Below are 26043 nucleotides of genomic sequence, written 5' to 3' on the forward strand. Positions count from 1 at the left end.
TTTAAGCATTGGCTGCTTTAAGTTAAGGATATTTATTAGATTACTATGTTATAATTATACGCACTAGAAAAAGAAAATATTAAAAAATTACCAGGTAACGCAGTATTGGGAACCCAGACATAAACGAGCTGAAGGATATAAATATATTTATAAGCTTATATTTAAAAATCATGTTAGACTACATTTTAAATGTATTTCTTTGCCGTTTGTGTGGGCTCACAACACAAAACTGAATAAACTCAGCGACGCCTCCATTATTGGTGACATAATTTCATATTCTACATTTACCTCTCAGGTAATCGCCAATTTCCAACAAGGTGTTTTTGTGGGACCGCATTGGGCTGAAAATACCACGGCGAAATATCGCCGCAACTATCGATTGGCGCGCTGCACTGGAGCTGTGCTCCCATCGCTAACCCAGTGCAACAACAAAATTCCAACGCAACGCTAACTAAGTGCAAAAAAAAACCTAAAATTTAAGTAAAATCGTAAAATAGATCCTAATCGCGTATATTTCTAAATCGTATTCGCACGGCGCAGTATGTAAAACACTCCAGATTATCTGAGTACTGTGTGTGTGCGGTAAACACACACCAATAAGAGTGCGTTTTCGCGTCCCTTTTCCCACCCTCTTCTAATGGTTCCTCCTTCTATAACTGTGTCAAATCAGCAGCAACAATAAAATATAGAACAGAGCTACAGCGTGCGTGTGTGTGTGTGTGAAATGCACAAATTGATAAGCAATTTGATTCAATTTAATCTTGTTTAAATCTGATGAAAATCAGCGCAAGCAGCCAAACACAAAATTATAAATAAAAAATTACGAATTCATATAAATAGAATACCCTTGAGTGATTTTGTTAGTCGCATAAAATTAATTCAATACATATTTGTGTTCCGCATTTTTTGAAAATATAACGAAGTTCTGGCCAACGAGAGCAGCAACAAAAAGCGGTTTTGTTTGTTTTTCAAGCTCAACGAAAAAAAGAAGAAAAGAAATCTGGTTTCAATCAGCTGTTTTAAAGCAGCCGCCTAAGTGCGAGTGAGATAGCTGCCTGCGCGCCAAAATAAAGCAGCAACAAAAGTGGAACAGTGGTTCAAAACCTAGCTAAAATTTATAGATAAACCATTTATTTTTGTAGTAAAAATATAAAATAAAGGAAAATTAAGCGAATTATACATATATTTGTTAAGGTAAGTGCTCAGCATTCAATTTATTCGACCAAAAATTATTCTTTTACACATGTTTTTCCCCCAAGTTTTTTAAATCGTTTACTTTTAATACGCGTGTGTCCGAATAAGTGAAGATTATTAAGAATAAAGTGAAAAATGAGTGATGATACGAGCGCTGTGGGCGGGGCAAGTGCCCCTTTTCCATCGCCAGTTACTGCGGACCCGGAACCAGGAGCCACTGCCTCCAAATTACCGGGTCCCATCAGATCCAATATTCCCACGCCCGCTACTTCTGGAACCGGAATCCCGCAGCCCAGCAAAATGAAGGCGCCATCTAGTTTTGGATCGACGGGTTCTGTTTCCAAAATCGGAAGACCGTGCTGCAATCACACAACGCCCAAATCCGGTCCACCACCAAGAGGTAAGTGCAAATCGCATTGTGCAACAACGCAAACCAGTTAGTATTATTGCTCAAAGCAAATATGTGACTAAGAGCAGTATTTTCGAAAGTAGTTAAAGGTCTAATTTATCCCATGGGTTTAATTATCATCCACTTTACAAGCTAGAATTTAAAGCAAGATAGAAATATGAGACATCTGGACGCCAATGGGAATTCAACCAGATCCCCTTTGAAAACATTGTCAGTGCATTGTCACATACATATTAACATCTCAACAAAGAACATTAATTTCACAATTCAAGAAAAGGGGTTTTTACCGATTTCCACTTTTATACGCGAGTTCTTCACTTATAAAACCGTTGGAAGAAGTCTGGAAATTGAATTGCTCTCCGGAAAACAACGCAGTAAAATATGTTTCAATAGTATAACCCACTTTACTATCAACAAGTACTCATGAAGAGTAATATTAAAAAACGTGCCCACATTCAAGTGGGAAAACAGAAACCCAAAAAGAATGGTGAGTTTAAAAAATGCACTTTTGAGTTTGACATTGTTATTACATCAAGTTTACTTACTCTCCACCCTCAATACCCGAGATTTGACTACTTTTGTGTTTACATCTTTGGCTCAAACAAGTCAAACATCCGCCTACATGCATCTGCACCCACAAGATGTAGATTGTTTTATACTATAAGCGAATGCAATGATCTAATGGAAACAATGACAGACCCACTCACTTGCTAAAAATATACATACACATACGCTGACCCCACCCCATTTGAGTGCACTTTTTGCACTACATTGAACTTGCAATTATTCGGCGAGAACTCGCATAGATAGTGTAAATTCTTCCTAAAGAGAAACCATTAATAATTCCCACCGTCAACTGTTTCGTTTGGTAAACAAATGCCTTCAGTTCTCTCAATTATTTAATCGTTTTGAAACACCAACGCACAAGTCAAAAATAAACAAAACAAATTGCCGCCCACTCTCAACTCTCGATCATAATTATAGAGCTGCCCGAAAAGTGTTTTTTTTTTTTTGGTAAGGAGAATTATGGCCAATTAGGCAAGTGCTGCTACCATTTAATTGATCCGCCCAATGTGGCTCATTTCAGGCACGTAACCGCACCGCAGCCGTCAACATACGACGACCCACTGGCCCATATAGCAAACGATCTGCCAAACGATCCATGGATCGATTGACGGGTTTTCTATTTCGCCGGCACACACGTTCCATATCCGATTGACAGTCGCAGTGCAACCGCAAAATCGTAGAAAGCATCCCTGCAAATTTACCCAAAAACACAAAAATGTGTAATGTGTGTGGGGTTACAGATAAAACTGAGTCACGAGGTGTATTTAATTTGCACCCATAGAAATAGTTTACACGGCGCTGTGAGCACTGTGATCATTTAGATTATCACTTTGCATTAGTTTGGTTTTGTAACTAGTTTGTTATAGAATTACCAACTTTGCCCATTTATACATTATTTTTAAAATCGTTTATTGGTTGTTTATTTATCGTTTATTAAGAAATTAAGCCGTTTGCTTAGCTTAATGAAAGTCTAGTTCGTTTTGATAGCTGCGGTTTTTATTACCAAGATTTCTTTTCCAAGTGTGAGTGTTTTTGAATTTCTGCGCTGATTTGTTTTAAATAAGCCAGTGTTGATCCGCATATTAAAGAGATTATTCCGCATTTTGGCAATTATTAACGAAAACGAAGTGATACACCAGATGTCCCAAATAGTTGGACTACTTTGGTCAATTAGTAGTTTAATCGACGCGCTGCTTACAGCCAAATCCGTTCCAAGCGCCTTGATCCGCTGCCCAGATCAGCTTTCTAAAATCTCTCCTAGCATTCTGGAGCGGACTGTTTGACTATCTGCCAAAAGACCCGTCATTTGCCCCGCCACACTCAATGCCAAAAGTCTGCGAAAATCTACTCAGCTCGAATGAGTCTAAGAAAACCTGGCTACCGGCCGGCAATCTATCTCTACGTCGTCGTTTCCTAATTGAATTTGTTCTGGCGCTGACACAGAAAACATACTCAAAACGTATCTTCTAGCTTGTCTGTGAGTTCAGATCTTTTGAGGTGTTTTTGCGCTGCGCATTTGATGCCGGGTTCCGTTCTCAGTCGATCTGATATGAGGATTGCGGTCGTGGTGCTCGTGGATGAGCTTATGTCACTTTTATTGGTTTCGATCGGAAACAAAAGTGGAGTGAGCCTCTCTCCCAGCCATAAAAACAGAAAGCTCATTTGTCTTCGCATTAAGATTGAATCGAAATCGCGTTCGGGGATTGACGTCTAATGGATGAGCATCGTCTGGCGGGGGATTACTCCATTCGATTCTAGATTGAGCCCAGTTTTGTTTACATCACCGACTTAGTGGGAGAGTCAATATTGATGTTATGATTAACCACTTTTTGTCTCACTTATTTCACTTCACATCATTAAGTCGTTGAAATCTTTATAATTGAAGACACGTGTTGCATATTTAAGCCGAAAACGTCTCGGGTTTCAGCCAACAGAAAACAGTATCTTCTCTTAAAAGGAATTTATACATATTCGATTTGATATGTTATGTATTTGTTATAATTTAGAAAATTCTATTTAATACGTGCTTTAACCCTTTTTCTTATGCATTTCAATGCGTTTTTTTTGAGCATTGTCTTAAAAACTAATTCATAGATGAATTTAAAAATAATTGATTCTGTTTAACTGGCATTTAGTATCTGGAATTCAGCATTACAATCTCGTCAAGCAATTCTTAATCTGTTTTCCTACGTGAGAACTTTATATATAATTAGACGCAACTCGTGCTTAAAAACTTTATCGAATCATTCAAAAGCCACTTCAATAATCTTTAAAGAAAAAATGATGATTTTCTAAAACTTAAATGCTTTTCTATAATATAATAATATAAATCCTTTTTTCTACAACAATTTCAAAATTTAAAATAATACACCTTATTAATATTTAAATATTAAATAATTTTATTAAATATATAGCGTCACATAAGATTTCTTAAAAGTCGAAATATAATTATTTAATAGAACAATAACGTAATTTTTTTCAAAGCAGCCCATATGGATTGTTAAAAAAACCAATCAAGGGAAATCCGATTTTTTCGAACTCTTGACTTATCTGCTTGATTATTTTTATGCGTTTACTGCATTTGTGGATAAAGTGCTAAAAACCATTGAGCGATCGATCAATATGGTATCGAGAAAAGGGAAAATACAATTGCAGCCATGTGGCACTTCTTTGTTTGCCGGATTAACTCAGTTTGCGCGTCCGTGCAAAAGTCGAAAATAAAAACATTTTTTTTACGGCTCTTATTTTACGCGAAGTTTATTCAATAAAAACACCGAGAGTGCGGAGCTATTGCCACAGTGTCTGCTATTAAACACTGGCCAACAAAGCTTCGGCACCGGATTGGCAATCGGCTTCGCCGCTCTCTCGCTGCGAAAAAAAAAGTATCTCAAAGTTTGCGCTGGCTTCGCTTCGCGATTGGCTCTCGACGTTCAGTTACTTGAACGACTTTTCGCGAGGCGGACGTGTTTCAGACGCGGAATTGCAGCTCAGATGGCAACCAATTGAACTTGATCGGCTCTATACTATAGCTTATATAGTGAACACGCAAACGAAATTGAAAATCCAAAATAGAAGCCAGCTTTAACAGAGAGACTCACTTATTGTTATACAACTCACAAAAGGTGATTTGGTGCGACAGCAAATTACAAATGTCGTTATTTAAATTGGAAAACTCCAATTAAAATATAAGGCTTTTAAAAAAGAACTGTAAAGGCATAAGTTTTGTGAACCTTTTTCGACGTCCTTGTCGACTCCGTAAAAGGATTCGAGTTTATTGCAGTGCAAGATATTTTTGGAAACTTTTCGTTTTTCATATTTCTGGCGACAGCCTTTGACCTTGGTTTGGTCTGGTTGATAACCAATTGTTAAACAAATTTATTCTTTTGTTCCTATGTGAAACTTTGCTTTGGTTTTCAACACTGTGGCCTCATAAATATTTATTTAATTTCGTGTCTTAGGCAAACCTAGAAATTTTCCAATTTTTTTGTTTAATTTGGTTTTATTGAGTTTGAAGATAAGATACAGCGCTAGTTGGTATCTCTCCTTTAAATTATAACATGGTTTGGTGCTTATCACTTAGCCGATTTTGTTGGGCTTGGCCCATTTATGACTACTCAATTTAATGGCAGCGATATTTCGGTGAATGAATAGTTTTATTCCTGTTTTGGAACAGATTTTGCCACAAAGCCTTGGTTTTTTAGGTGCATTTGAAGCGCATAAAAACAGAACTTGATAATTATCTGAAGAAACGATTTGAAAGGCTGGCTTTGGCCCTTGGCATTTGTACTCATATGTACTTTTGGGCCTTTCCATTAGCCGGTGGAAGTCGGTTTACTGAGAACGTAGCTAATTACGGATTTTCCGCTGGCATCCGCACTTTCTTGTTTGCAAGCACTTACATAAGTAAATTGACGCACAAAAACTTGTAAATGGGCACGTGTCTTCAACCTCTCTCTCTCATTGAAATGTCGGCTAAATCGCCGAGATAACCTTAAGGCATTCTATATCTCCGATATCTACGATAAACTCTAAGCGACAACAAAAGTTTATTTGCCGAAATGGCAATAACAAAGTTCGCTTGCGGATTGTATTGAAAATTTGCGGTTAACCGCTAATTAGATATACAAATTTGCTATTGCTGACTCGTATTTTGACTGAAAGAGACACAAACGCTGATCGGTCTAAAAATACGTACATATACATATATATATGCGAAATGGAATGACTTTCACAGCGGCAATATTTGCATATTGCCTAAGACTTTGATTTTTAGTGCAATTCGCTGTTTTTTTGTATTTGTTTGTGGTTTTGGGGCTCGGCGTTGACGTCTTATTGCCAAATCCACTGACGGCCAACACCATATGCAAATTTCAATTTTTGTATTTAGTTGTCTGCAGCTAACTTTCTTTCCGTTTTGCGGCTTTCTTTTCACCGCCACGTTCCGTTCGCATAACGCACATTTTGTCGCTCAATTGTCTGAGCATTTTGGACCAGGCCAAGTGGCTTGCTGTCATTTGCCTTGGCATTGTTATTGCTAACTGGTATTTTATCAGCTGTTATTATTATTTTGGTTTTGTTCAAACCGGCACAGAAGTGGGGCTGTTTTTTTGATAAGGAGAACACATTTTTATTTTGGGTTCCATTCTCACTTCCACTGCGACATTGCGAGCACAAAACTCTTCAGCTTTTGCTGTTGCCACGCTATCTTTGAATTAGAACTGACCGATGAGATTGCCACATTATTTCGCTAGGTAGTGAAAATGTTACTCATACTGGATGCTGATTTTTTCCAAAATAACAGAGAATCAGAATGGCAGTTATCTTGCTGGAATGTGTACTTGACAATAGAGGAATTTGAGCTAAAATCTGATAAACAAATAGAGAATTATTTTAGAATGATTAGTGCTTGAAACTGAGTATCTACATATGTAAAAATATGTATATGTTTACCCACATATTTTTTATATTCAATATTTCTATTTCATATTCATTTGTAAAAATTTGTATTTAGCTTCATATTTTTATAGCTCAGCAATTTTACGTAAATATTGATAAAACGTAAAAGCTGATTAATAGGAAATTTTAAAAAAGTTTCGCGACTGTTGCTGCTTACACAAATGGAATGAAAATATGGAGACTTTGTATTTAGAACCAGATATTCACATAAAGATTACACAATCCACCTGTAAAAACTTGTGGGCGTGTGGGAGCGATGTCACAAAGCCTTTTGAAGGCATCACCTTGACAGACTGATCATCCCATCTGTCCAACTGGAATACATACCCATATCTTTATATATATTTCACACTAACTTCCGAATACATTCTATATACTTTTATATATTTGCTGTGGATCCCGCCACCGGCAATAATGATCTGTCGTCATTCCACTCAATTTAGTCGGTTTGTTTACACAATTTTATTGTTGCCGTTGGCGTGTGTTATATTTGATTTATATTTCTATATATATATATGTTTTTGAAGCTCCCCCAATGAGCTCAGCTTGGTATTTGTTCTAGAACTATTGGCAACCTTTCGTGGGTGGTATATGTGGCGTATGAGTAATGCGCGATGCTGTTTGATCACGTATACGCACCTTTGCGCCCAGCTAATTTGCATTGCACTTTGTATGACACGCATTTAGGAGCAATTAATTGCGGTAAATTTTCCCCGCCTAATTGCGTTTCACACGCCTCGAAAATGATTTTTTATTTATTGTATCGCCGGTTTTCTTTGCTTTTCCGCCGGCGGCGCCTTTTACTTTTTTTTCACTGACTTCCCTGGCAATTAAATAACCGTTTCTTTGACTAAACACAAATCGGTAATGAAAAGAGGAAAAAATTGAAAAAGGTGTAACCACCTTTGGTTAATTAATTTTTATGGTCCGCACCCGGTTTCTTTTTTCGATTATGAAATGATATTTCAGTTTGCACCTGTTTTGCTTGAAAATCTTTTCAAATGATTTATTGTCACAACTGAGTGAACCGAAGTCTTTCTGTTGCTTTTCGTGTAAACAAACCCATTATTGCCTTCATTTCTGTTTCGCTCCTCTTTTTTTCGTTAGCTTAGTTTTGGCCAGCATATTTGTTTGTTTTCTTTGTTGAGATACTTTTCTGCTTCTAATGAATTTACGGACTACAATATTTTCGTAAGCTTAATGGCAGGGTTCATTAAGAAATGTGAATGGATCATAGAACGAAATTAGTTTACAATTTTAACCAACTAAGAAATACATGTTTTAACATTTCCCTCTTTAATATTCCTGGTTTGATCAAATAGCAGCGCAGCTCAGCTCAAATGCTTAACAATTAAAAACTAAACAACAATTTTAATCACTTTTCCTCATTTTTGTGGTTTTTTTCTGTGTTCACCATTTTTGCCCATTGTTTTGCTTACACTTCAGTGCTTTTAATTATTTCGTTTGCAATAAAAGAACAGCAAAAGCAAAAGTCAAATAAATTAACACGTCACTTACACAATTCTCGGACCGAACACTTAAGTCTCGCTTGGAATAGCCTCAAGTGCTAAGTTAAAATGTTCAACAGAAATGCGTACTTTAATATATTTTTTTGTAGTAAACAATTTAACGATTATCGCTCAAGGGCCGAAAATGTATAAATGAGGTATGGAGAATTAGGAGAAATCGTTTTTCTATCCCGAAAGCTTAAACAAATACTAACTAAAGTAAAAAAAATCAATACCAACTCCACAATAGAAAAAATTTAAGTAACTCCCATTTGAGATGATGAATGATGGTCTCTTCCTTAATTATGACATTAATGTCCATTTTGAACTTTTAAATACAGTTATAAATTGCGACACGCCCACTTGTTTTAGGTTTGCGATCGAGCGATCCATCGAAATAAATTCCAATCGGAATTTTGCGTAGGTTGCACAACCGCAATATTTTATGGCAACTGACCAAATACAAACCAAATTACTTTCAGCATTCTTCGCAGTGGCTCTTTGGCCATAAGTTTCTGAAGAGTCTCTTTTATAATTTTAAAAAAGCAAACAAACAATAATTAAGTTGTTTTTGCTGCTTATCTCAAGATCGACACACACGCGTCCGTTGGAATATTAATTATTATTCACAAATAAAAAACATAAAAACTCTCAAGTTGCTTATTTGCCTAACTTACCTCGTTAGGTTGTTAATTATGGGTATGGTAAACAAATATTTATTGCAGGTGGAAAAGTCAAATGTCAATTCTCGAGTTTGAAATTCTGTTTTCTTTCGCTTTTTTTGTAGGTCATTAAGTGGTGGTGTCTAGTTTCGTTCTCTCAAAGGAACTTGTTTCTTTCAGATTTTGCATAATATTGATGGATTGCTTTCGGTAAAATGCAAATTTATGTTTCTGAAACGTCTTCAAGTTGTGTTGCCAAGGGAAATTCTATAAGATCAATTTCATTGAGTATTGTAGATCAGGGTCTGCGCGTTTAACTACACGATTTTGATGATATCTTTATTTATTTCGACTTTAAAATCAATTTATAGCTTTGCCTTGTTCATGCCAAACTAAACGAATTTTTAATTCGTCAAAAATACCACAAAAGATTTAAAAATATTGTAGATAACTGCAGACATTTGAGTCTGCGGAAACGGTTTGCAAAGCTGCCTATAAGTTGTATTTTTTCGCAGCCATTCCAAGAAAACCTTCACCGAACACTCTCCCAGTTATCTAATCTCTTTAAAATGAAATAAGACTCGTTTTGGGGTGGGGAGGTTGATCTGCCAGAGCGACCCATAGCTAATTGCCACTTTGCACTTTACATTTTCTTTTGCCTTTTATTTTACACATATTTTGTTGGCTGAGCCGAGCTTTCTTGGCCCGTTACCATGGCCTGAATTCGCTCGGCTTAGCCCTTAGCTGTAATTATGATTTAATTTTAAGTTAATATGTTGTGTGCTGTTTAATTTGCCATGCTCACTTTGCGCTTTCGTTGCGCTTGTTTTTTCTTTTTTATGTTTATCATTTTATTTTTAGAAGCCGCCAGCATGAGTCGTGAAAGCGATGACAATTTAAGTTCGATCAATTCGGCTTATACAGGTAAATATGTTTTTTATGTTTCACTTATATTTTTACGTATGCATTCATTTGTTATTTTAACTTGGCTACTGCTCAATGCGTTTCATTTAATCTCTTCCCATGACATTATTAATTTACAATTAATATTCAATTAATTGCTTGCTGATGTGGGTGCGAAATTAACACATCTGTGTTAACACCTTTTTGGGTATAACAATAATCGTTTCGGAATTTAATAAAAAATTGCTTGAAAGGCTTATCGATGAATTTTATATTTTATATAAACTAAACAAATTAAAACACATGAAAAATACGAAACTACAGTGAACTGGAGTTATTATATTATATCAATAACCTAGTTGAAGCACACTTTCGAAATGGAACTGTATACCTCTAGACACAATGTATCTTATCAGACGTGTTTATTTATATCGACCCAGTAATCATTTCCATTTAATTGACAATTCGAATACCTCAATGTAATTTGTGTTAACCCTGAAAAACACACTGTTCCTTCCTGCCATCACTTTTGGTTCACTGATCTCCCAACGAACAACAGGCACATTTCATTGCCTTATCTACTTGTGTATGCAACATCTTCCCTCAGATAGTGAAAATGTCAAGTCAAGTCTCACGATCTCCGACAGCTCACAGATAGTATCTATTTACCACTCAAAGACCCATCAAAGTCAATAGTAATCAGTCATAATTTGAATCGTTTCTTACCTTAGCCGTAGGCCAACTTCATTAGGCTAAAATCGTGTTTATAGTTTCTGTGCTCATTGGAATGTTCATTCAACTGTCTGCCCTTCTGGCACATGTGTTTTTATTGTTTCGCATTCGAAACACGTTCTAAACTTAAACAAATTTTAATTGTAATGCGAAATACGCGACTCGACCAGAGGCTCAACCGGATTTTTTTTGGGTATTTACTATATAGTATACATATATAATTAATAATATATGGGACACGCCTTTAAGCGATCAGCTCACGTAAGCATCTTCATCTGGAAAACCAGTTTTCTATTTGGCGAAATTCTAGTTTGTCGCACAAAGATCCCTGTTGAAAACATTTAGCATTTAAAGTAATGACAAATAAATATTCAGATATATGCATTGTCGATGCAATTATTGTGTGCCCAGAACAATGAGCAAAAATTAAATCAATTGAGATAAAAAATGCTAGAGCAGGCACAGTGGCCATATCTTAAGGCGAATGTATAACAATTGGAATAAACTAATTTACGAAGCCAGGAAATGCAAAGATATAATCAGGGCTTTTAAGTAAATTACTTTCAGACACACCCCTGAATAAATGTTGTATTTATAAACGTGCTATATTTACACAGATTGTTTTCGTCAGTATAAGCTTCACTGTAACCACCCGTGCAGTTCAGTTGAAATGGTAGTTCAGCCCACAGTGATCAGGACTTAGAGATCGCCAATCAGCAGCTAATAATCAGTTTTCGTCGGCATTTTCCACAGAGACTCGCAGATGGATTTGCATCTAACATGCCGAAAAGTCATGTAAGTCCGAGTTGCGCAGTCCGAGTTGTGGGTTTGTGAAAAACTACTCGACATGTGGGTAGCCAAAGCTGCAGGAAAACTGGCAGAAATTGATGTAAAAAGCAGTATAATATATATATAAAATATATTTAGTCGGGATAGGCAATAAACAGTGTCAAAAGAACGCACACTTTTACCCTTAGATAGTTTTAGTTACAATTTTCTATGTGAGCAGCAAACTTTTTTGCCGTGTAGAAACCCACATTAAAGCCACTTACGAATCACTCAGAACTGCATTGCAACCTACACAGGGGGCTAGTATCGATGAGGAGGAGATCGGGATGGCGGTGCACGGAGCTGCACAGTTTAGTTTAATTAAATGTTGTTTAATCATCTCCGAAGATAATGTGCTATTGACATGACCAGCACTGTTGGGCTCTGTTGGCTGATTTATAGCCGGTCAGCGCGCGATCGATCCGCCATAAATGGCTGGCGAAATATTTGTTTTCGATTTCGTATCGTATCTCCCTGGCTGCTTCATTTTGGCCAGAATCGTGAGCAAAGTGGGTCGCAGCCGGGCCCCGGGTTGCCTTTTGGCCAAGTCAAGTCAACTATCGGCGGCGCCACACACTCCACTTGGCGTTGGCCGGGTGAGCGGTGCTCTTTGATGATTCATCTGTCAGATACATGAGTTCATTAGCAGCACTGACACTGAATGTCAACTGCAAGGAAATTGTTTGTCATCTAGGTGCGTGCGTATTTTTAGAATGACTACTTTTCACAGTTAAATGTTGCAAATTAAGTGCGGCGGGGGGAAAGGTGTTTCAATTAGCGAAGGTAAAGTCAAGTCTGATTTATTGCCTGGCATTGGCTGCTGTTTTGCCAGCCATTACATAAAATAAGAGCAGAGAACATCAAAAGCCAGTGTTAAGTGAAAGTTTTGAAAATAATTGCTAAAAAAAAAAGGGAGCCACTCACAAAAATACACAACAACAAACTGTTACAACGCCCAATTGTGATAATTAAAAAAAAGTTGTTACGAGCATGTAGGATACACAAAATAAATTGCTACCGTCATGATGTATAATAGCAAATAATAACAAATTGTCTTGCACGATCGGCGAACGGTAGCGAATGCCAGCGTCTATCTGCCAGATACAATATACTCACAATTGAACCTTGAAGCCAAGCCGGCTGCTCTGGCCAACTCATGTCATGTCACGGCTGGGCCAACGCAATCGGTTGATTAGCCAAAAGTCGAAGGCATCTTCAACACACTCCTCGTACTCAAGCAGAGCATGTCTGGCGTAGATTACAAATGAAGAAAAATTAAAAAAAAAAGAAAAGGGGAAAATAAACGCAATTTCAACTGGCAAAAACACAATTAACTACATGACGTAGACACGCTGGGGTTTTCATGGCGCACAAACGAAGATGGCGTTAGTGCACAGGAAAAAAATGGAATTATTAAGATATATTAAAAAATGAACAACACAATCTAAGAAATGATTGGTTGAAATATAGTAAAATACCTTACTATATACACATAAAATAGTAAAGTACCTTACTTCATAGACATAATATAATACTAAACTTTCATGTTTTTAGCTTGCCAGTTGTTTTTTTTTTTTCCAGTGCATTTAAAAGTAAGCGGAAACCGAATTCGTGCAATTGATAAATTGAAATCTTTTCTCGATCTCCTTCCTTTTCGGCAGCATTTCTTTTGTCCGTTGCAATTGTGTTTTTAAATCCGCTGCTGTCTGTCATTCAATGGTTTTGAAAACGTTACCAAACTGTCGACAATTTAATTGATTTATGCTCTTATAGCTCTTTCTCGTGGAGTTTTGCCAAAAGTATGAATTGATTTTGAAAGTTGCAGTTAAAAGAGGCACAATAAGATACACATCAATATCAATAAAGAATTGGACACACACAATTTAGCGAAAGATACAAAGGGATTTTTAAAAAAAGCGATTTTTACCATGTTACAATGGTTTATTTATTCATAAAATGAATTTATAGCATGTCATGTTGGGTTTTTTTCTCGTAATTTAAAAAAAAAAACGTAAATTGAGGTAACTTTTTATTTGGAGAAATTTTATAAACATATTTTATTAACATCATATAGCAAGCACACGCCAATCTCTTTCTCTCTACCCAAGCCATACTTATAGATACATATATTTCGAGCTTAATAACATCTCAGATTACCGTTCGCTATTTTTTGTGCTGGCATCTAACCTTTACCACAACTGCTTGCGGCCAAGATCTTATTAAAGACAAGAAACCTTAGCACACAAGCTGCCAAAAAAAAACTTTCACAACCCGAAACAGCAAATTGGGCTTAACACAAATGCGCTAATTTTTAACCAATATATATATATCTATATATATACGTAATATACATATATAACAAAAGGGGAAATGTCAGGAAAACTTGCTGCACGGCTTGCTCAGTTAACACCCACAAAACACAGCGAAATGCTAAACAATTGCAATGCATTTTATGGAAATTCGGGGCGACTTCGTGTATATATATATATATGCATTGTATATCTACAAACCCGTCCTGTCTATAGATCTCTATCAAGAGACTGTCAGGCGCTTTACGCGATCTTCGCTCTCACCCACATCCGACTGGGATCGCTTTTCGCCCGCTAGACGCTCGCTAAAATCGGAGGCTGGAAGTCGCGCATCTTGTAAGTTATTTGCCCGCCATCGCCATTGTGCCAGCCGCATGTATCTTTAAATGGTATTTCGTATCTGTATCTGTTTTTGTATCTTTTCTGTTTGTTTGTTTTGCTTTCTTTACTGCTTGTTGTTTTCCAACGCCAAGATGATTATTATCTAGAAGCCACTGGGCGGCGTCGCAGCTCAGGTAAGCATTCGCTACGATTGTGGGTGGACATAAATGCAACGCACAGGATTTTTAATGGGGGAGCTTTGTGGCAAATCATGTTTTATAACTAATTTATTCTTTTTTTTGTTTACGAGTACTGAAAATATCTTTGCTGTGTCTTGTATCTGCAGAGCGTGTCTGGTTCTATAGCCATTTGCGCAGGTGGCTGGCGTTTATGCATCTAGGCCAGTTGCTCGCTCCTTAAATGGTCATTGTGCAGAAACGTTAGGAGCGAAAATTTATGGCCAAACTGTCGAAATAATTCCCATGCAGATGGCATATATCTCGGCATCTTCGGTAGCTCCAAGTATTGTCAAACCAACAAGGCCTAATGAGCCACTGCAAACGTGTTTAATTTTACCTCTCACTGTGGGCGTAATTGCGCCTCTAATGAGCCATTGCTGTGACAATATTTACACTGAATTAATGTATCAAGTCAAGGTCTTTATAGGGTTAACTATGCGCATTTTGTTTAATGGTTGCCAAAAAAAATTGGCCAAGTTTGTGGATTAATGAATTTGGGGCAAGATCGTTACGGTTTTTAGTGTTAATCAAATTGATGAGGAAACGTAATCCATGAAAAATATGAAAAATTATTTAAGTAAATGGGGAACATTTTAAACAAGATTTGCGTAGCTTTTTTTGGGTTTATGTAAATTTTAGTGAAGGGATTTGTTTAGGGAAAGGTATATTAAGATAAAACAAATAATTTATGTATAAAGTAAAAATGAATATAATGGTTTTGTAACACACAGTTGTTTTGTTGTTCATTTTAAAATTTAAACATGAACTGAAGTGTAATGTCACTGAAATGCAGTTTGAGTTCAGTTTCAGCAACGGCAATGCGAAAATTATGAGCAAGTTGCCATATCTAATAGATGTGGGTGGATGCAGTCAACAGCAAAATTAAATTAACTGACACGACAGCCAAACTTGGCAAAATGTTGTTATGACTTCACTGAGCTGCATGCAATTTTTATTTAGCTTTTTAATCCGCTTGTTTCCTGTAATTTTCCACTTAATGGTTTTTCCCCCCAGACACACTAAAAATAAATGGGTATTTAAAAGTGAAATCGGAGAGAATTCATTGCCACTTATAGCATAGAAGTAGAATATTGAACAGCGTGCAAATGTCAAGTTTACAATCGAAATAATTTATATTCATTATGCGGGGGATCGTTCTCAATGGTTTTCCATTGAGCAGGCGATATGCAAATATGCCAAATGACATCATACCCAAGTGGAGCACACATAAAAAATGAAATGTATTGGAGAGATAAATGAAAACGCAGTCTAGCCAATTTTAGGATTTATTTTTTTAGACAATATTATGATTGATGACTTAACGGTTGATACTAATGGGACCCCCCAACTTGATATTATTGCTTTCCCATCGGACAGATAACAGCAGCGCCGTTCTGACAGCAAACACAGAGCAGTTCATCATTGGCCAGCGGGTTTGGCTGGGTGGCACTCGTCCCGGACAGATTGCCTTCATTGGAGACACACACTTTGCTGCCGGCGAATGGGCTGGTGTTGTCCTGGACGAACCTAATGGTAAGAATGGTCCATACTCTCTCTTAAGAGCCCTATTAAAAGTCTATGCCTTTACTAGGTAAAAACGATGGCTGTGTGTCGGGCAAAAGGTACTTCCAGTGCGAGCCGAAACGAGGCATTTTCTCACGCCTCACACGTCTTACCACATATCCCATGGCCGGTGCCCAGACGCCGACCTCTCCATTGGCCAAAAACTCCCCAGACAGATCGCGCACGGTTTCCCCAACTGCGAGTATTCGCAGCTCTATGCTTCGCAGTCCCGGCATTGGAGGCAGTAAGTTATTGGATCTACGAAGTGGATGAAGCGCAGAATCTTTACGAAAACTTTCCTATCTCTAGAGAATGGAATGGCTGTGGGCGATCGTGTGATTGTCTCCTCTGGATTTGGCAGTCGTCCTGGTATCTTACGCTATTTGGGAGAGACACAGTTTGCTCCCGGCAACTGGTGCGGTGTGGAATTGGATGAGCCTAGCGGCAAAAACGATGGAACTGTGGATGATATCAGGTATGCCCATGAAAATTTATGAGGTCCAAGTGCGCTGAACCATCCTCATTGCAGATACTTCGAGTGCAAGCCCAAGTACGGTGTGTTTGTACCTATTGCAAAGGTTTCACTGTCGCCGTCGTCCAAGAAAACGCGTCTTTCCCGGACCGGATCAAGGGAGTCGCTCACCTCGATTGGCACCATGAACAGCATCGCCACCACGGCCACGTCGCGCATGCGCATGAATGCTCAGGTATAAGCGGTGACCTCGAAAGGAACACCCCCACCACCCAGTTCACCCACAGTACCTTAAAAACACAAATACCGTTTAAAGTTCTGGTTCTGTTCTTTGTTAATTTTTATATTTTACACATTAACAACCTACTTGTTAAATTTTTTTGAGCCCTTATACTAACGCGTTCCACATCTAATCGCAAATCCCTTCCGTTCCTAGCAGCGCAAGTCGAGCACGCCCGTTAAGCCAATTTTAGCGACGCCGAAAAGCCAATTTTCCATGCAGGTATGCTAATTCATCTACAAGATCCACAAATAAATTGTATGGTATTCGCTGTTGGTTTTTCCTTTTCGCTCTTAAAAACTATTAGTTTGCCGAGCTGTAGTCGCTGTTAGCAAACTCAATCCATTAACGTTAAAATGTTTCGAAATATTGTTCGTAGAATTAATGGTTTGGCTATTGAACTTAAGATTTTTCAAATGAGGGTAAAAAAAATGTATAAAGATTTTGACGTTAATGGATCTGTGCCCTCTTCTGTATAAATGTGGTTTAACCCTTAGTTCGTAAGCATATAACTAACATAAGACACACTAACCCACACAAAAGACACACCCCAAAAACAAAAAAAAAAACTCCCACCAAAACAAACTATGTAAATTAATAATAAATGTATGCCTATTAAGTCTCAATGCATTTTATGCCATGTGTTTGAGTTGGTTTATATATATCACAGTGTACAATAAAAATATTTAAATACTTCCTGCACGCTTTCGCTGTTCAAGTGTTGATTGTTCAATGTTTTTGTTAAATTTGCTTCTATTTGCATGTGTGTGTGTGTTCGCTGTCGCCGGTAAAAGGTAACGCAACAATAAAGTAATGAGCCCGCACCCTATACACCTGTACAAACACCCACACACTCTATATGTATCTGAATCTCTATCTATATCCTCCTGTATCTCTACTTCTTGTGTATCGTTATTCGTGTGCCCAGGCATCTCATAAAAGCTTGCTTTGTCCTCTCTGTGCTCTGTTTATTTTTTGGTCGATCGATCGACATTGTAGGATCTGCTGCGCGAGAAGCAACAGCATGTGGAGAAGCTGATGGTGGAGCGCGACCTGGACCGCGAGGATGCCCAGAACCAGGCGCTGCAGCTTCAGAAGAACATCAACGAGGTAATTATCTTCACCGACACCATGTACGCACCGCTGCCCTATGCGGACAGATCGCGACCCTATCGACCCGGCAAGAAGTCGAGGGTTAAAGTTCCACAGCAACAACACATCTGGGTGCCCACCACCCTGAGCAGCAGCATTACCACCAGTACCAGTACTAGACCAACCATAGCAGCAACAGCAGCAGCATGCAACAGACAGCCACTGCAGCAGCAGCAGCAACAGCCGCATCTGCATCAGCAACAGCGGGCCAAGCCAAAGAAAGTTTGGTTTTGCGATAAAAAGAAACTCTTTCCAGTTGGCTGACTTCGCGGGCCCAGTTTGCAATGTTTGCTCAGTCATTTGTGCAGTTTCGGTTTCGATTAATTGTGTTTTGTTTTCGTTTGATTTTATTTTTGCATTGCACCCGCGCTCTGGCTGTTTACAAAACAAACACACACAACCATTTTCCCTTTTTCACACAGCTGTTTTTTATGATTTTACCACCCATCATTGTCTTGTGTTTGATTTGTTGTTGATTTAACTCAAACTCATCTAATTTTTGGCACGTTTTATGTTTTGTTCTTTAACCGCAGTGAAGACACTCAACTCATTCCCAATTGCCAGTCATTTTCCCAAATTGATTCATCAAATTAACTTGAAACGCTGAGAAGAGTACAAATTTCATAAGTTTAACTAGGCATGAAAGGTGGGGGTTCAACAGCATTTAACTCGGTCAAAATTCGGCTAACAATGGGTTAAGGTTATTGCTGATATGTATGCAAACTAAATTGATTTTACATCAACTTGTATACATACATTTTATATTAATTATTAATCTTCTTGCATTTTGTGCTGGCGCAAAATTTTTTATTTATCAATAACTTGCATCTGTGAAGATTGAATGTGCATAAGATAAGAAAATAAGCTTTCATGGGTTCATCTCAGTTCAGATACACAGATTTCTACACTTAAATTATCATGTACGCAATCGCGAAATTACAGCAAGAAAAACGCAAAAAAAATCCTATTGTTAATTATTTGCATTGTACGTTAGCACTTTTGCACTGTTTGCGTTTGGTGAAAAAAAATCTAGCACACAATTATACCCTATTATTGTTTCCTACATTTGAAGAAGGGACTGTTCACTTTTATGTGCTTTTCGCAACCGCTTTTGGGGCTTTTCTAGAAGACGACTGTCGTCTGGGATGATTGAGTTTTGTGCTTTCTGTTTGGTTTTGTTTTCAATAAATTGTTTGTGTTTATATTTATATGCGGATATGTGTTAGACTTTTCTATTTGTCCAGCGCGCACTTTGAGTTTGAGTGTTAAATTAGCAACAAAATTATCACCTGAAATCCCCGGTCCCAGCCACACCAAATCCATATTTTCCTCATCCACTGATCGATCTGTCCATCCTTTTTAACGCAAAACCAAAAAGATAATCTGACTACCAATTTGAACAAAATTAGGCTGGTCCTTAAGCATTGAAATTCTGTTTGCACAAGACTATTTTTGTATGATTCTTATAGCAAATACTGATCGAAGCGGATCGCTGGAGACGCCTGATAGCGAGACACAGCATAAAGGTATCCGATCTGCGACGCGAGTTCCGCGGCTGGTCCGGAAAACACGAGAGTCACTGCATCCTGCACAGTGTCCTCACACCGCTGCGCATCAAGTAGAAATCCGGATGAGAGGCATGGGCGACCATAGTGCTCAAAACTATTCGATTCGACGATTTTTGAATTACATTTCTTCGCACCGAGAAAGGAACCACTGAAGACAAAGTTGAAGTCTGCACAGCGTTTTAAGCTGATACAACCAAATAAAGAATTAAAGATCTTTAAAATAATGGAAAAAAAGGAAACCCTAAAAAAAACGAAAGCCAAGCGAAAAACCAAAACGAATAAAGTTAACTTAAATGGTTTGATTGGCATAAACATATCAAAAACGAAATTTAAAAGATAAAAAAAACGGTTAATGGAAAAGTTGACTGACAATTTTCGATTCTTTTGACAAAAGCGAATTTTTCTTGCTGTTGGTTTAGTTATTACGATATACACTTAAATACTATATATATGATGAAAAATACACTAACAATATGCAAAACATTCTTAGAATCTCCCAATGTTGTTTTATTTATGGTTTTAACTTGCGTGCTAATCTCCTTTCCTATTTCTTTGACCCTTCGACCCTCAGCTGAAAGCAAGAATCGTTGAATTGGAGTCGGCATTGGGTGATGAACGAAAGAAAACTGAGGAATTGCAGTGCTCCATAGACGAAGCCCAGTTTTGTGGCGATGAAATGAATGTAAGGACAAACAGAAGTCGTGTGTGGAAATGTACATTGCTCTCTTGAGGGTTTAATAACAGCTTTGTAGGGGTTAAAAAGTTGTTTTTCGATACAATTTTTAGTTTACTATATTTGGTCTTATTAAAGTTTAGCTTGAGATATTTGTTAATATTGTGAATTCTTAAATCAGTTCTATAATCAACAAGAAAGAAATCGTTCTCATTTTTTATAAGCTGCAACTAAGCTTATCGTTCATTTTTATACGTTTTTCGAGCTTACTGCAATTGCTGTATCCAAAAGTATGCTATATAAATATTAGCTTCTGTGGAAAAACAATCTCTCCTAGGTAAAATTGATTAGATGCGGCTCAGTATTACATCATGCACTAGAAGATCGTAAATAATACAATAGAATATGACAAACAAGACAATAAATTATTTAATATCCCAATAAAAATATAATATATTACTGTAATTAAATTGAAAACGCATATATCTTCGAGGAAATATAGAGCAAGTCAATGTACATTTCCATACACTGAGATTATAACTAGGCCCCCTATACTAATAATATAATTCCTATATAATAGGCTCAGTCCCAGGTTTACAAGGAAAAGATTCATGATCTCGAGTCAAAAATCACAAAACTGGTGTCCGGTAAGGAATAACAATCAATTTTCCAAGTGACAATGCTTAATACCTTGGTACCATCCTCCTTAGCCACGCCAAGTATCCTACCACCCGATCTACCTTCAGACGATGGTGCTTTGCACGAGGAAATTGCCCAGCTGCAGGAAAAGATCACCGTTCAACAGAAGGAGGTTGAATCTCGGATTGCGGAACAGCGGGAGGAGGAGCAGCGGTTGAGGGAAAATGTGAAGTACCTCAATGAGCAAATCGCCACTCTACAGTCCGAGTTGGTGTCCAAAGATGAGGCCCTGGAGAAGTTCTCCCTCTCGGAGTGTGGCATCGAGAATCTCCGAAGGGAACTCGCACTTCTCAAGGAGGAGAACGAAAAGCAAGCTGAGGAGGCTCAGGCTGAGTTCACCCGAAAACTAGCCGAAAAATCCGTAGAGGTGTTAAGATTAAGCTCTGAATTGCAGAGCTTGAAAGCAGCATCCGATTCCCTGGAAAGCGAAAGGGTTAACAAAACCGACGAATGTGAAATTCTTCAAACCGAAGTCCGAATGCGGGATGAGCAAATCAGAGAGCTAACCCAGCAACTCGATGAGGTTACCACACAACTAAATGTACAAAAAGCGGATAGTTCTGCACTGGATGATATGCTTCGATTGCAAAAGGAAGGTACTGAAGAAAAATCTACTCTTTTAGAGAAAACCGAAAAGGAGCTAGTTCAAATCAAAGAAGAAGCTGCGAAAACTCGACAGGAAAAGGAACAACTTGAAAAACAGATATCAGATTTCAAACAATTGGCGGAACAGGAAAAACTAGTCAGGGAAAAGACTGAAAATGCAATCAATCAAATACAACTAGATAAAGAATCCATAGAACAGCAATTGGCTTTAAAACAAAACGAACTTGAGGACTTCCAAAACAAACAGTCAGAATCGGAAGTTCATCTTCAGGAAATCAAAGCTCAGAATACGCAGAAAGATTTAGAATTAGTTGAATCTGGTGAGTCCCTTAAAAAACTGCAACAGCAATTAGAGGAGAAAACTCTAGGACATGAAAAACTGCAAACTGCTTTGGAAGAACTAAAGAAAGAAAAGGAAACGTTCATAAAGCAAAAGGAGCAGGAGCTGCAGCAGCTCCAAAGGAAGTCAGCTGAGTCCGAAAGTGCATTAAAGGTCGTACAAGTACAACTAGAGCAACTCCAGCAACAGGCAGCCGCATCTGGAGAAGAGGGTTGCAAAACTGTGGCCAAATTGCACGATGAGATTAGTCAGCTCAAGTCCCAGGCTGAAGAAACTCAGTCCGAGTTAAAATCCACCCAATCAAAATTGGAAGCCAAAAGCAAACAATTGGAGGCAGCAAATGGCAGCCTAGAAGAGGAAGCCAAGAAATCAGGGCATCTGCAGGAACAGATTACCAAACTTAAATCAGAAGTGGAGGAGACGCAGGCAGCTCTCAGTTCCTGTCATACGGATGTGGAATCCAAAACTAAGCAACTTGAAGCCGCAAATGCAGCTCTGGAGAAGGTCAACAAGGTAAGTCGGTGAAATAAACGAAGATATAGCTGTTGTAATCCTTTAATTAAACAGGAATACGCGGAATCCCGAGCGGAGGCTTCTGATCTGCAAGATAAGGTGAAGGAGATCACCGATACGCTACATGCTGAGCTTCAAGCTGAACGATCGTCCTCCAGCGCTCTCCACACTAAGCTGTCCAAGTTCTCGGATGAAATAGCTACCGGCCACAAGGAACTGACCAGCAAAGCCGATGCCTGGAGCAAGGAGATGCTGCAAAAAGAGAAGGAACTACAGGAGCTGCGACAGCAACTTCAAGATAGTCAAGACTCTCAAACAAAGCTGAAAGCAGAGGGAGAGCGGAAAGAAAAGTCTTTCGAGGAATCTATAAAGAATCTTCAGGAAGAAGTCACTAAGGCCAAGACGGAGAATCTAGAACTGAGTACTGGCACACAGACGACCATAAAGGACCTGCAGGAGCGACTGGAAATCACCAATGCTGAGCTCCAGCACAAGGAAAAAATGGCAACCGAAGATGCGCAGAAGATTACTGACCTTAAGACCCTTGTGGAAGCCATCCAGGTGGCTAATGCCAATATATCAGCTACAAATGCGGAGCTCTCCACTGTATTGGAAGTTCTTCAGGCGGAGAAGAGTGAAACGAATCACATCTTCGAGCTCTTTGAAATGGAAGCTGACATGAATTCTGAGCGGTTGATCGAAAAAGTGACTGGGATTAAGGAGGAACTAAAGGAAACCCATCTGCAACTGGATGAGCGACAGAAAAAGATCGAGGAGCTGGAGGAGAAATTGAAGCAAACTCAGCAAAGTGAACAAAAAGTGCAACAGGAGTCTCAGACTTCCAAGGAGCAACTTACGGAATTACACCAATCCTTGCAAGAACTCCAAGATTCTGTAAAGCAAAAGGAAGAACTTGTCCAGAACTTGGAAGAAAAGGTTAGGGAAAGCAGTTCCATCATAGAAGGCCAGAACACGAAATTAAATGAAAGCAATGTTCAGCTGGAAAACCAAACTTCTTGTTTAAAGGAAACCCAAGATCAATTGCTAGAGTCACAGAAGAAGGAGAAAACATTGCAGGAAGAGGCTGCCAAACTATCCGGTGAGCTGCAGCAAGTACAAGAGGCCAATGGAGACATAAAGGATTCCCTGGTAAAAGTTGAGGAACTAGTAAAGGTGTTGGAGGAAAAACTCCAAGCAGCTACCTCCCAGTTGGAGTCCCAACAAGCCACACATAAGAAACTCCAGGAGTTGCTGGTTAAATCTCAAGAAAACGAGGGAAATCTGCAAGGAGAATCTCTGGCAGTCACAGAGAAACTACATCAACTGGAGCAAGCCAATGGGGAGCTTAAGGAGGCTTTGTGCCAAAAAGAGAATGGCCTTAAAGAACTTGAGGGTAAACTTGAGGAGAGTAATACTTTATTAGAAAGTCAAAAGAAGAGCCACAACGAAATTCAGGATAAGTTAGAACAGGCCCAGCAAAAGGAGAGGAATCTACAAGAGGAAACGTCCAAGTTGGCGGAGCAACTGAGCCAATTAAAGCAGGCTAATGAGGAGCTCCAGAAATCCCTTCAGCAAAAGCAGCTACTTTTGGAAAAGGGTAATGAATTCGACACCCAGCTGGCAGAATATCAGAAAGTCATTGATGAGATGGATGATGCGGCTTCCGTTAAATCCACGCTGCTGGAACAGCTACAAAAAAGAGTTGCGGAACTGGAGGCCGCACTCCGTCAAGCCAACGATGCCCAAAAGACTGCTTATCTGGAGGCTCAGGAACTGAGGCGTCAACTGGAATCGCTGGAACTGGAGAAGTCTAGGGAGGTTCTCAGCCTTAAGGCTCAGATTAATGGTGCGAGCAGTAGGATCGGACAGGGAGATGAGGTGGAGGTGGGTTTCTATCTCTCAAGTTAATATTATATATTTTGCAAACAATGGGCCTTGTCAACTTCCAGTCACTGGACACCGAAACCAGTCTTGCCAAGATCAACTTCCTGAACTCGATTATTGCTGACATGCAGCAGAAGAATGATGCACTCAAGGCTAAGGTGCAGACCCTTGAAACCTTGCCAATGGATTTCACCAAGTGAGTTTATTTCAATGTGACTTAAATTTATATTTTCTAAACATATTCTATATTTAAGACCTCATGCCTTCGATGCCCTGACAAGGCGGAAACCGGCTCCCAGACTTTTCTGCGACATCTGCGATGAGTTTGATCAGCACGATACGGAGGATTGTCCAATCCAGGGTAGCGAGGATCAAGACTATACCATACCGTCATCCGAGTCGAATAACAACGATAAGGAGCGGAAGCTGCCGGCACCCAGGAAATACTGTGATTCCTGCGAGGGTGAGTAAAACTAAATAACCAATTTAACTGACATTTAACAATATTTTTCCCAATTGCAGTTTTTGGCCACGATACGAGCGAATGTGCCGATGATGAAACCTATTAGCTCTAGTTAAATCCTATTATTTCCGTTTTACTTTGTTTTAGACTCCATAGCATAACCATATTGCGAGATCTATCAGATACTTTTACCTCAGCAGAGCTTCACTCAATCACACAAAATTTCTATACTTAAATTTGTGATCTTGCGTTATGCACACATCCATGGATAGTAGTCTATTTTAAATTGTTTTTATTTATTGAATGCGATTCGTGGCAAACACACAATCGGTTGTTTTCGTAATTTTTGAGTGTAAACATAGTGTAAAAAATAAAATCAAGAACGTGGAAGAAGAAGCGTTCATTAGTTTTTATTGGGTTTTCATAAGACTAAGGAATTTATTGGTAATGATATGATTAATCGCCGCCCTCCTTCTTCTCCTTGATGGCGTCCTGAAATCAGAGAAATATGGATATTAAAGGAATGTTTCCAGGATGTTTTGTGCAAGTAATACTTTGAAACGTTCTTCGAAGAGAGATAATTCCGCCAGAAGATCGGTTATGGCATTCATGAAGGCTTCCTGCGGAGAATAATCGGCCGTAGTCTGGATGCGTATAACGAACTTGTGCTCCAGAGGATGCGGAACCTTGTAGCCGGCAAACAGAACATTGGGATCCTTCAGCAGTTGGCTGCAGGCAAGAATGCAAATTTAATTTGTAATCAGACGGGCTTGTTGACCAACATACTTGCGGATCATGTTGCCCAGCGTGTGATCCTCTTTGTTTATGGTGAATATTGCCGCATTGGTCACTTTGGTGTCCAGTTCCTTGATGATTCTGCAGCCGCGCCATAACAAACACAAAAACGGGTTACAGGTGGTCATTCGGAGTAGTCTGTTTTCTTTACTCACTTTTTCTCGCCTTCATACAGCAGAAATGACTCAAAGGTCGGTGGTGCGTTCATTTTGATGTCTTACTTTTCGTTAGTTACTGCAAACTATATAAATTGTTTATTAAAATCAACAGCACGCTCAGCAAAATTCTCCGGTACAGTGTTGAACAACGTGCAAGTGCAAGAAACGCTAAACTAGCTATATATAGCTAAAAGTAGCTAGAACGCCCCGCTAATATATTTTATTATTTTATAAATCATTTCGAATATA

At 38.6% G+C, this 26043-nt stretch overlaps 2 protein-coding genes across 22 annotated transcripts; one reads left to right on the forward strand and one right to left on the reverse strand.

Moving 5' to 3' along the window:
• The first annotated feature begins 386 nt into the window (after window positions 1–386).
• Window positions 387–25237, forward strand: LOC6732602 (restin homolog). 20 transcript variants are annotated; one of them, XM_016180297.3, is made up of 18 exons: window positions 387–1194; window positions 1260–1594; window positions 10158–10220; window positions 14285–14404; window positions 14542–14583; window positions 16006–16161; window positions 16220–16435; window positions 16501–16666; window positions 16721–16898; window positions 17100–17165; window positions 17943–18053; window positions 20235–20345; window positions 20917–20983; window positions 21047–22494; window positions 22549–24378; window positions 24444–24574; window positions 24633–24841; window positions 24901–25237. In XM_016180297.3, the coding sequence occupies exons 2-18, from the start codon at window positions 1330–1332 to the stop codon at window positions 24945–24947; spliced, it is 5226 nt and encodes a 1741-aa protein (XP_016025301.1). In that variant the 5' UTR covers window positions 387–1194; window positions 1260–1329; the 3' UTR covers window positions 24948–25237. The 20 variants fall into 20 exon arrangements, with proteins under 20 accessions (XP_016025301.1, XP_016025306.1, XP_016025300.1 ...); XM_016180302.3 differs by having other exon boundaries at window positions 17103–17165; XM_016180296.3 differs by lacking the exon at window positions 17100–17165.
• LOC6732603 (DNA-directed RNA polymerase II subunit RPB11) lies at window positions 25227–25977 on the reverse strand. Of its 2 annotated transcripts, none has more exons than XM_039298018.2 (4): window positions 25788–25977; window positions 25628–25717; window positions 25396–25570; window positions 25227–25333 (listed from the first exon to the last, which is right to left on the reverse strand). In XM_039298018.2, the coding sequence occupies exons 1-4, from the start codon at window positions 25805–25807 to the stop codon at window positions 25298–25300; spliced, it is 321 nt and encodes a 106-aa protein (XP_039153952.1). In that variant the 5' UTR covers window positions 25808–25977; the 3' UTR covers window positions 25227–25297. The 2 variants fall into 2 exon arrangements, with proteins under 2 accessions (XP_039153952.1, XP_002079722.1); XM_002079686.4 differs by having other exon boundaries at window positions 25792–25973.
• Window positions 25978–26043: the final 66 nt, after the last annotated feature.

Source organism: Drosophila simulans, chromosome 2L (genome assembly GCF_016746395.2).
Source record: "Drosophila simulans strain w501 chromosome 2L, Prin_Dsim_3.1, whole genome shotgun sequence".
In the NCBI taxonomy this organism is placed as follows: domain Eukaryota; kingdom Metazoa; phylum Arthropoda; class Insecta; order Diptera; family Drosophilidae; genus Drosophila; species Drosophila simulans.

What these genes read in the sequence shown, in the direction of transcription:
- LOC6732602 (XM_039297985.2), top strand. Translation starts at nt 1,330, where the DNA reads ATGAGTGATGATACGAGCGCTGTGGGCGGGGCAAGTGCCCCTTTTCCA. An exon ending in AAAGCCAATTTTCCATGCAG is followed by an intron (nt 17,166 to 17,942) that starts GTATGCTAATTC and finishes TCGACATTGTAG; the next exon opens with GATCTGCTGCGCGAGAAGCA. An exon ending in GACAGGGAGATGAGGTGGAG is followed by an intron (nt 24,379 to 24,443) that starts GTGGGTTTCTAT and finishes GTCAACTTCCAG; the next exon opens with TCACTGGACACCGAAACCAG.
- LOC6732603 (XM_002079686.4), bottom strand. Translation starts at nt 25,844, where the DNA reads ATGAACGCACCACCGACCTTTGAGTCATTTCTGCTGTATGAAGGCGAG. An exon ending in CTGTATGAAGGCGAGAAAAA is followed by an intron (nt 25,718 to 25,791) that starts GTGAGTAAAGAA and finishes GCGCGGCTGCAG; the next exon opens with AATCATCAAGGAACTGGACA. An exon ending in CTGGGCAACATGATCCGCAA is followed by an intron (nt 25,571 to 25,627) that starts GTATGTTGGTCA and finishes TCTTGCCTGCAG; the next exon opens with CCAACTGCTGAAGGATCCCA.